The sequence below is a fragment of the Sinocyclocheilus anshuiensis genome, unplaced genomic scaffold (genome assembly GCF_001515605.1).
Source record: "Sinocyclocheilus anshuiensis isolate Anshui unplaced genomic scaffold, SAMN03320099.WGS_v1.1 scaffold1726, whole genome shotgun sequence".
Classification (NCBI taxonomy): Eukaryota; Metazoa; Chordata; class Actinopteri; order Cypriniformes; family Cyprinidae; genus Sinocyclocheilus; species Sinocyclocheilus anshuiensis.
In genome coordinates, this window is record NW_015546155.1 from 87,064 (window position 1) to 100,742 (window position 13,679).

Below are 13,679 nucleotides of genomic sequence, written 5' to 3' on the forward strand. Positions count from 1 at the left end.
ATGAGCAGCACCAGTGTAAATTGGCATTAATGCCTTGAACTGATATGAATGAATCATGCACATCCAAATTCAAGAGCTGGTTACGGTTTCATCATCTTAATTCACAAAAAAAAACAAAAAAACATGATATTTATGCATGTGCATCTTCAAGGCAATAGATGTCCTTCTACCATTTATGCCAATTGCTGTTTCACAAATAATATTGCTCTGAATAAGGAAGGTCAGGATACATCTTTACAGTTTAAGGAATTGAAAAAGGAGTAATTACAAAATAAATTTTCCATAAAGTGTCCATTTGGCACACACCAAAAAAATAAAAATTACAATAAATCTGGGAATGCACGTGTTTGCACATGTGTGTCTGTACAGTTTATTGTAATTGTGAGAGAAAAAAAATGTTTGTCTCGTATTACACCATCTAGCGTCTTGCAATATGCATTAATGGAAAGACAATGGAGGCTGTTTATTGATCGGTTGAGGCTGTTTATTAGTTGAGTCCATCTACTCTCCAGTTTTGCTCCCAGAGCTGCTCTTGAACTTCACCACCATGACAGTGATGTTGTCGGGACAGCCGCGGTAGAAAGACTGCAGCACAATGCTCTTGGCGCCAAAGTGCGGCTCATCCAAGCGTTCCCGCACAAAGCGTACGGCCTCCTTGTTGCTGAACGCGTCCCACAGGCCGTCGGAGGCTAGGATCATGAACTCCGGCTGGAGCTTGTCCAGGTCAAAGGTCAAGATATCTGGGTCTGGGATGACCACATTCAAGTTCTTGAGAGGGTAGTCACCAAGTGAGCGCGACATGGCAAGGATGCCTTGCACACGCCAAGAACCGTTGAAACTGATGAAGCCACCTGACCGATGAGATCACAGAGACATGTTATATTCACATAGTGCAGTCACACTGAGGTGATCTGGAACTGTCAGAAAGCCAACACATCTTCAAAAATGATCACAGTCCTACAGCAGTCTTTATAACTGTATTAAGCTAAAAAGTTGAATTACTGTATGTCCATTAACTAACCAATAGTTATTATTATTATTCACTCAAACTCACCTGCTCTCTTGATCCTCTTGCGCTCTTTCAGCTGGTAAGGCTTGTGATCATGTGACAAGGCCACAGCGTTGCCGTCCTTGTCGCAGAGAACGCCGCGAGAGTCTCCGACATTTGCCACAGTCAGTTCACGGTCTGACAACAGGGCTACCAAACACGTCGTGCCTGAAGACAAAACAAGGGTTCAGCATTGTTTACTGTTTCCAGTCAGCTAAATCAACCTAAAACACACTCTCGTCCCTGCTCACCTGCTTCATCATGGCTGGCAGAGAACTTCTCCACCATGTCCCGGTCCACAGCCAGAATGCGCTGCTCTAGGATGGCGGGATAGGACAGAGGGCTGTCTTTCTTTTCCCACTCATAGGCCTGCAGCTGTTGTTTCAGAGCCTCGGGTAGGTGGGCCTTCACATAATCAGCGGCTGCCTGCGAGAAACAGCAAAAACAATGAGGGACTCGCTGTTCCTGTCACAAAAGAGCTCACTTCAGCATTTATAATTGATATTCATGAAGTTCAAAAACTTTAATAATGTGGAAAACTTTATGACTTTTACAATCCTTAAATAGAGTCTTTTAATGCCATCTAATGATTCTGGTTCTAAATATTACTGACAAGATTTATTGTTATATGAACTATTGTTACACTGTGACAATTTTTCTGCAAGTCATGGTAAAAATTATGTGACCCTGGAGCACAAAACCAGTCATAAGTGGCACGGGTATATTTGTAGCAATAGCCAACAATACATTGTATGGGTCAAAATTATCAATTTTTCTTTTATGCCAAAAATCACTAGGATATTAACCCCTTAACTGTCACCCCCCATTTTTTTTTAAATAGACATTAAAGTGCACTATCCAAACTTAACTTAATTTTCAAAAATTTAAATATCAAAAAGTTATAGAAGTTTAAATTTACTGTAAAGAAAATGCACTGTACAATTTGTATGATATTTGTTGTTTCAGAGCCTCGGGTAGGTGGGCCTTCACATAATCAGCAGCTGCCTGCGAGAAACAGCAAAAACAATGAGGGACTCGCTGTTCCTGTCACAAAAGAGCTCACTTCAGCATTTATAATTGATATTCATGAAGTTCAAAAACTTTAATAATGTGGAAAACTTTATGACTTTTACAATCCTTAAATAGAGTCTTTTAATGCCATCTAATGATTCTGGTTCTAAATATTACTGACAAGATTTATTGTTATATGAACTATTGTTACACTGTGACAATTTTTCTGCAAGTCATGGTAAAAATTATGTGACCCTGGAGCACAAAACCAGTCATAAGTGGCACGGGTATATTTGTAGCAATAGCCAACAATACAATGTATGGGTCAAAATTATCAATTTTTCTTTTATGCCAAAAATCACTAGGATATTAACCCCTTAACTGTCACCCCCCATTTTTTTTAAAATAGACATTAAAGTGCACTATCCAAACTTAACTTAATTTTCAAAAATTTAAATATCAAAAAGTTATAGAAGTTTAAATTTACTGTAAAGAAAATGCACTGTACAATTTGTATGATATTTTATATAAAATAAAAATTTTACATAAGTTTTACTCTAAAATTGCTAAAAAAAAAAGTAAAGCCTTATCTCTAAATAAGTTATGTTCCAAATTTGAAGTTGATATGAAAAAAATTGAGGTTTCTGTGAGATTGTATTTAGGGTGTTATACCACAAACAGCCACCGGGTGCCATCAAAACGCCATTGAATTTTTTTTGATGCATTTTTGTCACAAATGTCTTGATTTCTGTCAATATTACTTCTATCACAAAATAAGGCTACGTATTACTACTCTAAGGTACTAATATGTACCTATTAGGGGTAAAAAAGTTACAAATATATCCTTTTAAGGGTACTGCTCCAGGGACAAGCTGCTGTACCCCAAAAGGTACAATTTTAAACCCCTTTTTTTCCTGTGTATGAGTCATTATTTTTTTGCTCAGAAAAATAAAAATTAATCACATTCTAATGTACGAAAAAATTAAGGCTGTGTTAAACATTTATCGTTTTGATACTTGAAACCCCCTTTTCGTCTTTGACTCATGTGCATTTATATACACCCCCACATAGCACAAAACAAAACAAGGGAATCACTGCAAAACAGAATGCAGCACAATAACCATCTTGCTTTCATAATTATTGGGAGCCAAAAACGTAACTGAAAATACGTTCACTGCCCAGCCCTAACCATAATGATCACGCATTTTACTTTTATGTTTTTAAAATTCCCATTAGTTCTTAAAGGTGATTCGTCATTAGATTCTCAGTAATGCATTACTGCAACAGAGTGATTTTTATATTTAAGTCAGCATAAATTAAAGGCAGTACAACAAATACTACAATACACTATTTAAACTATATATTTCGTTCTCATTACATTAATGCTAATAGGATTTTATTTGACTTATAATAGGATTTCCATTCTGGAAATGTGAATTTGAGGAAAATCTGCAAAATTGTCATGAAATTAATGTCACTTTATTTTCATGATAAAAAATATAATTCCTTTTTTGATATGGGGTGAAATATGACACAGGAATGTTATTGATGATATTCACCCACATAGTAAAAACACCGTAATTTCATAAATAAATAAATACATAGATTGATTGACTGATAAAGGGTTTACTCAATTCAGTTAGTCCACCCAAAAATGAAAACTGTCATCATTTATTCACCCTCATGTTGTTCCAAACATGGTTTTCTTTCTTCTGCAGAACATTTTTTTTGTCCATGCAGTAGAAGACTGGATAAAGAATGGTTTATTTTTTTCTGTGTCCAGCAGAAGCAAGTAAGTCATACAGGTATGGAGTGAGTAAATGATGGCAGAATGTTCATTTTTGGGTGAACTGTCCCTTTAAAAGAGGCCTAAGAGCTCGAGCCAGATGCAGTTTGCAGCAGAATACAGATGAAGGGACAGAAAGTCTCTAGAGAGCGAGAGCTCTTTCCAAACACTGCCAGATCACCAAAACATATCGAGTCAAAGAGCGTGATTTCATTCCCTAACTCTGCTTCCCCATTATCAGTCAGGATGGTTTGGATTCCTTTCAACGGCTCACACTACAGCCTTGTGCGTTTTCAACTTTAAGCCTTTGCCAGTGACTCAGCAATGCCACGCTGTAAATACAATGATGAAACCAGAGAAGCAAACATAATACCTGTCTGCCAAGAGAACGCTGCAGTCTCTTTCGAAGCCACTTCCCGGACAATAGTGAGTTGCTGCTTTTCAGAAAATACACGGCGGTGCCTTCTGATGAAGCCGATGCATTATTTACGCAGAAGCAGCAGAACACTTACAGAATAAGCAGATATAGCTCCGGGTCACTTTGCACACGGCAGTGATTTTAAACCGAGCCTTTCAAAGCTTAGATCAGAGATTGGGGAGTTGCTGAATTCTGCGTCCCCTATATGTCCAGAGCCCAGACTATAAGTACAAACTCATTATCTAAAAAAATTGTCCGCTTAACTTGAATGTAGTTAGCTACCATTTTAAAAGGGTAAAGTAGCTTCCTCAACACTACCAATATTAGCCGACAACAATTACGGTCATCGTTATATTGTGCGTCTGACAATAGCAGTTTGCAAAGCTGTACTTCTCTGAAGGCGTCACAATCTGAATTGTTCAAAGTATGTTGATCATTGTGTCTCAGGAACAAAGACAGTGGGGTGGTGGTGACCCGCAGCGACCTCTATCCACTCAAGACCCTCCCACTGCAAACACACTACAGTCATGCATCCATGTGACTTCATTCACACACCAACACAATGAGGGCTTTATTACTGCTTATAAGCACCTCTGTTCAAACATATCGCTGTATTCCTGTGAATTCCTGTGAATGTGTATTCCTATCAGTTCATTCCTGTGAATCTCATGAAAAATCTAAATGAATTATATTTTGTAAAAAAAAAAAAAGACCATTAAGATTTTTTTGCATTGTGGCATAATTTTAATGACTATTCAGCATATTTTCCACCCCAATTCTCATTACCACAATGTAAAAAAAAAAAAACAATATATATATATATATATATATACTAGTGCTGTCAAACTATTAATTGCGATTAATCGCATCCAAAATAAAAGTTTTTGTTTACATAATACAGTATATGTGTGTGTATTGTGTATATTTATTATTTATATATAAATACACACACACACAGCATATATTTTGAAAATATTTACATGTATTTACATGTATATATTTGTATTATTTATATTACAGATAAATATATTTAATATATAAACATAACATATTTTTCTTAAATATATACATGTATGTCTGTGTACTTATATATATACACATTTAAATATACACAGTGCACACACATCTATTATGTAAACACAAACATTTATTTTGGATGCGATTAATCACGATTAATCGATTTGGCAGCACTACTTTTTAGAGATCTTTTTAGGGGGTAAACAAGTGATATACATGCTGAGATGCAGTGGCACAGCATAAAATGTAACAGCAAGCCAACATCACTTAAAAAAAAGTAAAACAAAACAAAACAATAAAACTGACCAATCGAACAAACAAAAGCTATATGTGTGTGTGTGTGTGTTGTGTATATTTATTATGTATATATAAATACACACACACACAGCATATATTTTGAAAATATTTACATGTATTTACATGTATATATTTGTATTCAATTTATATCATATATCAATATATTTACTATATAAACGTAACATATTTTTCTTAAATATATATATGCATGTGTGTATTTATATATACTTTCATACATAAGCTCACAACACTCACACTTTCATACCAGCATCGCTAATTAAAAGCTCAATTTACCAGGCCTAATTCAAGATTACAATAACGAGAAAACCAGACCACCGGGGAATAGAGGAAGAGCAACGGATGCGTAAGACAAGCGTTGATTAGGCCAACTGTGCTAGTCATTGTTAGCGGGAGCTCTCTTCATTAGCAGACACCACAGGGCAAAAGATTAAATAAAATTATATCAATATTTATTTATTTGTTATTTATTTTAAATAATAAATAAATTATTAAATAACAAATACCCCCCCCCAATATTTAATAAACAATATTTTGAATATTAGAGATACTATTGTGATAATCAAATACTCTATATAAAATTACACAATATTGTGAATATCAAATATTGTTGAAAATTACGAATAATGTGCCAAAGACAGCCCACTATGCAATTTCAGTCGTCTTGCACACTAGAAGTGCCTATGTGTTCCAGCAACTAGTTCCCCATCTGAAAGAGTTTTTAGTGCCAGTGGGAACACAGTGTCATGCCACAGAGCATCTCTTCAACCAGAAAAAGATGATAGTCTTATAGCTGAAAACTTGTGAAACACTTAATTGACCCCAGTGGCACTGTGTAAAATGTAGCATGTGAATTACTTTACTCTGAAGAAGCAGTGCACTGAATGTGCTTACAAACAATAGCCTAAGGATAACAATAGGATAATAGTCCTATCCAAATCAATAATTGGGCAGAAGAAAATCACCTTTTTAATTATTCCAGAGCAGATGCAAAAATATTAAGATATATACTGATTATTGTCAAAATGTAGAAAAATATCAAGATAATGCTAAATTGTCCAGCCCTATTCAACAGTAATAAAAACTCAAGCGCTCTTCTTCTATTGAGTGAATGTGTCAGTAATCCCACATTAACAGTTTCGTTTAGGTAATAATTATCATGGCCTTTCCATTTCACAACCAGAAAAATCAGCCAGTACGGGTATCAATTGAATTTGACAAGTCTACATATACAGATAAGACTCATAATGTCAGGACATTTGGGTCAGCAAACATTTATGGGAGGAGATAGTGTAGATCAGTGTTTCTCAACCCTGGGCCTGGGCGCCCCCCCAGCACTGCACATTTTGTGTGTCTCCCTAATCAAACACACCTGATTCAACTCATTAGCTCATTAAAAGAACCTCCAGGACCTGAAATGGGTGTCAGATAAGGGAGACATACAAAATGTGCAGTGTTGGGGGGTGCTCAGGACCAGGGTTGAGAAACACTGGTGTAGATTAAAAGACCTTTTACTGGGGTCGAAGAGCATGAGGTTGGCACATTTTAATCTATTAACTGCTTGGATAGCAGGCGGGCCTCTGGACATTTGTATAAACAAATCCCACTATAAATAGAGTTCAGGCATTCCATATATGACCATGAGAGCCAGAAACGGTCAACTAGACTGGTGAGGAAAATAGCTGATCGGTAAAAATCCAAATTCAAAGAGCTTCCCGAGCTGTTTTAATAGGTTTCCACATCTCTCAGGTCTCCTTAAACCTTGTGAGCTGTTCATTTCATTGCTCAAGTGAATCTCAGAAGGCATTCAAACTTTAAGCCAACCAGCATTCATCTGCTTTACTGCACAATGGAGAAGATAACATGAACATCTGTCTGTGCTCCATACAGGCTGGGAAATCAGACTGGTCAGACCAGATGTCTGGGGGGACGGGGAACTGACTGAATGCACCAGACAAGTATCAACTGGCTGCATTAGAGTACTCATATAACCATTACAAAGGCAGTTTGTGAAAAGATATACAGGAAAAAGGTATATATATTCATAACCATGAATTTACCGTAAATACTTATGTAAAAACTCTTGAAAACAGTCAGTCTTAAAGGGACAGTTCACCCATTATTTATTCACACTTGTGTTGTTCCAAATCTGTATGACCTTGTTTTTTCCCCAACCAACACAAAAGACGATTCACTCACTGCGTGGAGTAAAATGATATCAGAAGCAAAATAAAAGGTTATATAGGCTTGACAGAGAGAATATTTTTGTTAACTATTTCTTTAAACGTAAGAACATTCACACTTTCACACTGCTTTACTGCGGCACCTGTTCAGAGGCGCCACTTTTATGAGACTTTTGGGGTGATTTGTTTACGTTTTGGCGCTTTACAACCCCAGTCCCCATCTGCGTTCAGTACGTAAAAAATGTCCATGATTTGCTTCATAGTCCATAGTAGAAATTAGTCAGGAATACGGGTTTGGAATGACATGAGGAAACACATTTTTTGCATTAACTGCTCCTTTTGAAGGTCGTCTCAGCTAACACACAACGTTCCCTTAATGTTTGGTTATTTTGAGAACCAGTTTCCAACGTTCTCTAAATGTTCTTTTTAGAATTTCACCTTTAACAGTAAACTAGCGGTTGAATTTGGTCTGTCCAGCTCTCGCCCTGACTCTCATCAGCACCCACACTTCTTACCTCCCCGCCGTGGCCGTCAAAAACAGCAAAGACTGAAGGGTGGCTCCTGTTCACCAGGTCGGTAAGGACCTCAAAGCGGTCCTCCATGTGGTCTCTCCGGCCCTGTATCGAGTACACCGCTACATTGTTGTTCTTGAACTCCCAGGTCTTGGAGAACTCCGCGTCCAGCACCTCCAGACCGCCGAGTCTGTCGTTCATCATCATCTCCGCCACTTTCCCCTTCACCATCTTGACGGCATCCCGGCTGGACTTGACGATGGTTTTCACCTCGTCCGTGTGGAAGAAGTAACTCCAAAGGGCCAAGCTTATACATAACAGAAACAAGGTCTCTGGCCTGAGCAAGAAATAACGCATGATGCGACCCAAAAGAGACAAAAGCGTCATTGTGTCTCCTATCATCACACGCTCGGGGACTGAAGTATGGGCTTCAAATTACTTCATTAGACCGATATTAAAGCCCATCTGCAGCCCGAGGTGTTTGATCCCCCGCCTGAAAATGGCCGGTGGTTATATTATAAGCTGCAGATGTAGCGAGATCCCGGCGCTTTCAGCTGCGGTCTGGGTCTCGTGCCCTACCGACGGGCTGCATATAACCGCACAGATCCCATTACCCCCAATGCATTCCCTCCCATAAAGCCATCTGTGTCGCTAGTTAGCAGTCTCTGCTCAAAACGGTCTGTTATTTAGCCGATACACGCGTCACGGAGAGTTTTAGCGCACTTTATATGGCCAATCCGTCGATACACATGCTGCGAGACTGACTGACTGACTGCAGCGCCGGGTGGAACGGTGAAAATACACACAAAAAGCACTACAGACATTACATCGTATCGGTCCGTTAGCTTGAGAAGCCTACGTCAGACTACATTTCAGCAAACAGATTTTGTTTGTACTACGATACCGCAGCGTGAAAAGCCGTGACGTCCTGCTATCCTCACAAGAAAAACAGAGCGCCACGCGTTACCTGCATTTTTCTCACTTTCAAGAAGATATTAAGATCTATATGAAATCCTTGTCTACCTCCTGTAACAAAAAAGGCAACGAAAACTTTAAATGTATGCTCACTTTTTGGTGCTTTTATTTAATGTTTATGTTTTGTAGGAAAGATTGTTTATTGCTATGTGATCTGCTTAATTTGTTCCCATCCGTCCATCCATTTATTTTTGTTGTTGTTTTTTATTATTATTATTATTATGATTATTATTCTCCCTCTCTCTTCTGAATTTTAAATGGCTATGTATTATTTGGCCATCCTTGAACCCGTGGCTCTTTTCCTTGGCATATGTTTTTTTTTTTTCACTTTTGTATTCCCTAAGCAAGTGTTCAAAAAAAAACAAAAAAACACCGAGCGTCACGCTGTTGACATTGGCTGCAGACTTGTGGGTTTTAATTTGTACCTTGTACCTTGATTTACATGATTAACTATCAGAATTTCATTTGACTTTTTGTAAATAAATAACATCTCCAATTTTCATATTTCTGCGAGCTTCTTTTGTGAGATTTTCCTATATTATACTAGTATATACAGGCATAAAAGCCCGATGTATAAAATATCATATAAACATAAAACACATTTGCAAACTTTTTTTTAGTTGTTCTTTTATATTTTGTCTTAGGTTCAATAAACTGTTCCATTGTTGTCTTAGGTTCCATAAACTGTTTTGAATATTATTTCATATGGTAGACTTGGTTAAAAAAGTGAATAGAAAATAAATAAAATAAGATGAAGAATTTTCATGTTACATGCTAACCACACATTAACAGTGTTGGGGGTAACGCATTACAAGTAACGCGAGTTACGTAATCAGATTACTTTTTTCAAGTAACTAGTAAAGTAACGCATTACTTTTTAATTTACAAGAGAATATCTGAGTTACTTTTTCAAATAAGTAACGCAAGTTACTTTTTTTTTCCCAATTTATTGACTGACAGCTCTCCTGTCCCCATGTTGAGAGAAATCAGATGTTACTGTAGTTCTAAAATAAATATGAATATACATTCATTCATCTCACTCACACAAAAAAAAAACACTCAGATTCAGTATTCCTCAAAATGAATAAAAATAATGCAACTCAGAATATGACGCAAACCTGCAATAATTACATGTTAAACAACACAAATATCCTTTATGTATTTAATCCCATTCTATTAACCAATGTCTTTGCTTCTGACCTTCGATGATCCAGTTCAACCGTACTAATAAGCACAAATTACTCTAGACAAACATTTGTGTCTTTTTTTATTGCTGAAGTGTGTTGAAATTTCTTCTTCTGCATTCTACTGTACAGACGTAAATTTACTTTCCCTTCAGCCTGAGGCTTATTCATTTCACTTTTGGTGTGAAAAGGCTTTTATATTTGCCAAAAATATAACTTTTTTATTTTAAAAACAAACAAGCAAGCCCTGTCCAGATTTAAAAAGTAACGTAACGCATTACTTTCCATAAAAAGTAACTAAGTAACATAATTAGTTACTTTTTTTATGGAGTAATGCAATATTGTAATGCATTACTTTTAAAAGTAACTTTCCCCAACACTGCCCATTAAAACCTATATGCGTTTACACATCGTTGATGAAAGATGACGTTGTAAACCTCTTGCCTTTTGTAAAATGCAACACACTGAAGAAAAGCCTTAACAATTTTAAAACCAGTTATTTTACTTCATGCCCTGACATGACGTTGCATAGGCTTGTCAAGTGAAGGATCCATTTAGGCATGCCACAAGTAAACATAATGCCAGTAATGGATAAACTGATGCAAAACTGCGATGCAGAACAGTGCTTACCATACAGCTAGCCTTCCAAAGACTGAATAATGCATGCACATCTTATTGATTTCATTTTCATCACAGAAATCTAATGGGATTTATTTTTGTGGTGCTCCAGTACTGGAAGCTTAGTGAGGTGTAGAGAAATGGATCTTTGGTTTGACTAATGGTTTCCATTTTGCCTACCTGGCAACAAGGACATGTCATTTAGCGCAGGGCATTTGAGCCTCTTGAAGCTAATGCATATGGCCTCTGTAACGGCAGCGAGAGGGCTATCACAGGCTCAGGTAACACCCACAGCATCCCCCCACACCTCTCATCTCCTACTCCCAATGGTGCCCTTGTGTCCACAGAAACAGTGCTAGACGAGCCTAATGGGCACTGTAAGTGGAGAGGGTAATGCCAGCGAAAACATATTGCTGTTTGCTAAAGCATCACTATTAGTATTGGAGATTTTAACAAACCCATAAACCTTCAGTGCACACTGTAACTCCTTTTGCGTCATGTGTTATACAACACGATTGATGGGTCAATGACAAAGGAAAAATATAGCTTTAAAAAAAAAAAAAAATTTTTTTATATATATATATATATATGTGTGTGTGTGTGTGTGTGTTAATGTGTGCAAAATGACCAGAATAAATGTTAATGGTCCTAAAAACATGTTATTGAGAGGTTTCAGGATTCACTGTACTCTCAGATAACACACAGACGGTCCGTCTCTCTCTGATCATGTCTGAGACTTCATGAATGACTCTCCAGTGATGTGTGTGTGTGTGTGTGTGTGTGTGTGTGTGTGTGATATCATATCATTATATAAAATACAATTATTAAAGTAAAATTTGCCACACTCCATAAGACCATTAACAAGCGAAGACAAAAAATCATTAACCCAATTAAACCATCATATGTGATACATCAATTTTTAAGGTCTCTAGATTAAAAACATGATCAAGATTTTACCTGTTGTACACAATCATCTACATGCCTTCTACATTATCCATACATCAATTTAAAAAAAAAAAGCATATTAAAAATTTAATATGATGCAATTTTGAGAAACGTTTATTTGTACATCTCTTAATCATTCAGTTTCAGTGCATATACTTGGTGGCAGCAAGTTTCTCCAGATAATGTAAAAGTTTAGGTAATATGGAAGTTGTTGAAGATATATGCCCAGTTTAAGATGACATAACCTTGGTTTGAACACAGCCACGCTTTAATCACCCACGACTGATCTGACAAACACTGGAGGTGCAATTCAAAAGCTTTTTCATTGAATGACGTCATTGCACCGCTGGGACACATCACATCACACCGTGAGGTACGAGATGAACATCTCAACTCTGGGGTTACTCTGGTCAGTAACCCCCTGAGATATAAAAGTCACTAGTGCTGGATTTCCTGAAGGAGGGCTGCAGAAAGACTGCCATGACTTTGTTTCATGGGCCAACATCTCATTTGCTTTGATTATTTAACGTCCCTTTGAGCTTCGGCCAAATGGACCAGTTACACAGAATTCAGGCCACATTTCAGTAGAAGGCAGTTTTGACCCCAGGGTTCTTCGTTCAAATTTTGTACATTTATACTGTTAGGAAGTAGACTGTGTGACTGATGGAAGGGTTTGAAGGCGTCTAGGATACACGACCATTCGCCCCCCAAGTGTTAGTGTTTTCTCCACTGAGACTGTTCAAAAACCCCCCAAAAGTCTCTGATTCTCTTTGATCCTTGGGAAAATCATGACTTATTCAACCTTTGCTTAACATCGTGCAGCATGCAATTTTGCTTCTGAAACTTTGTAAGAGAACTTCAGTGTACATGGACTGATACCATTAGTTAAACATGTATATATATGTATGTATGTATATATATATATATATATATATATATATATATATATATGTGTGTGTGTGTGTGTGTGCCTCAAAAAAATCTATTTCAGGTAAATGCTTCTAATTATCAAAAAATTCAGAAAAAAATATATACTGGTTTTCACAAAAGTGTTAAGCAGCAAAACTGTTTTCAACATTGATAAGAAATGTTTCTCGAGCATCAAATAAGCACAGAATGATTTCTGAGGGATCATGCGACACTGAAGACTGGAATAATGATGCTGAAAATTCAGCTTTGCATCAGGAATAAACTGCATTTTAAAATAGAAAAGTTATTTTAAATTGTAATAATATTTCACAATAAGCAATAAACTAAGCCTTGGTGACTTTTTCCAAAGACATGAAAAAAAAAAGGTCGCTACCGTCAAATTTTGAATGGTAGTGTTGATCTCCTTTGCATTGATGATACTCTCAAACAGTGGCTCAACATAAGGTATTTGGAAACATCACACCTAAAATGAATGAGTTTTATTGCATTAGATATCAAGTGTTATGTTTTTAGAACTAACATTTCTGAGCCATTTTTTCAAAAACTGTTGAATTTTAGTGGATATAGAACATTCTCCACAAATTTACACAGGTGTCCTTGAAAAATGTGTTGTCTTTCTGTACACTGTCAGAAAAGTTGTGCAAAAACTGTACCTTTAGTTGTAAAACTGCTTTTCCCTGGGCCAGTAGCCTTAAAGGGACAACTCTTTACCCCCCCCCCCCCCCTCTAAATGTGTC

At 36.9% G+C, this 13,679-nt stretch overlaps 1 protein-coding gene across 1 annotated transcript; it reads right to left on the reverse strand.

The window, feature by feature from the left end:
* Positions 1 to 284: 284 nt before the first annotated feature.
* On the reverse strand, positions 285 to 9,202 carry LOC107701333 (protein phosphatase 1L-like). The gene is made up of 4 exons (XM_016503322.1): positions 8,294 to 9,202; positions 1,300 to 1,474; positions 1,055 to 1,216; positions 285 to 851 (listed from the first exon to the last, which is right to left on the reverse strand). Exons 1-4 carry the CDS (start codon positions 8,690 to 8,692, stop codon positions 502 to 504), a joined length of 1,086 nt encoding a protein of 361 aa, XP_016358808.1. The 5' UTR covers positions 8,693 to 9,202; the 3' UTR covers positions 285 to 501.
* Between the last annotated feature and the right edge of the window lie 4,477 nt (positions 9,203 to 13,679).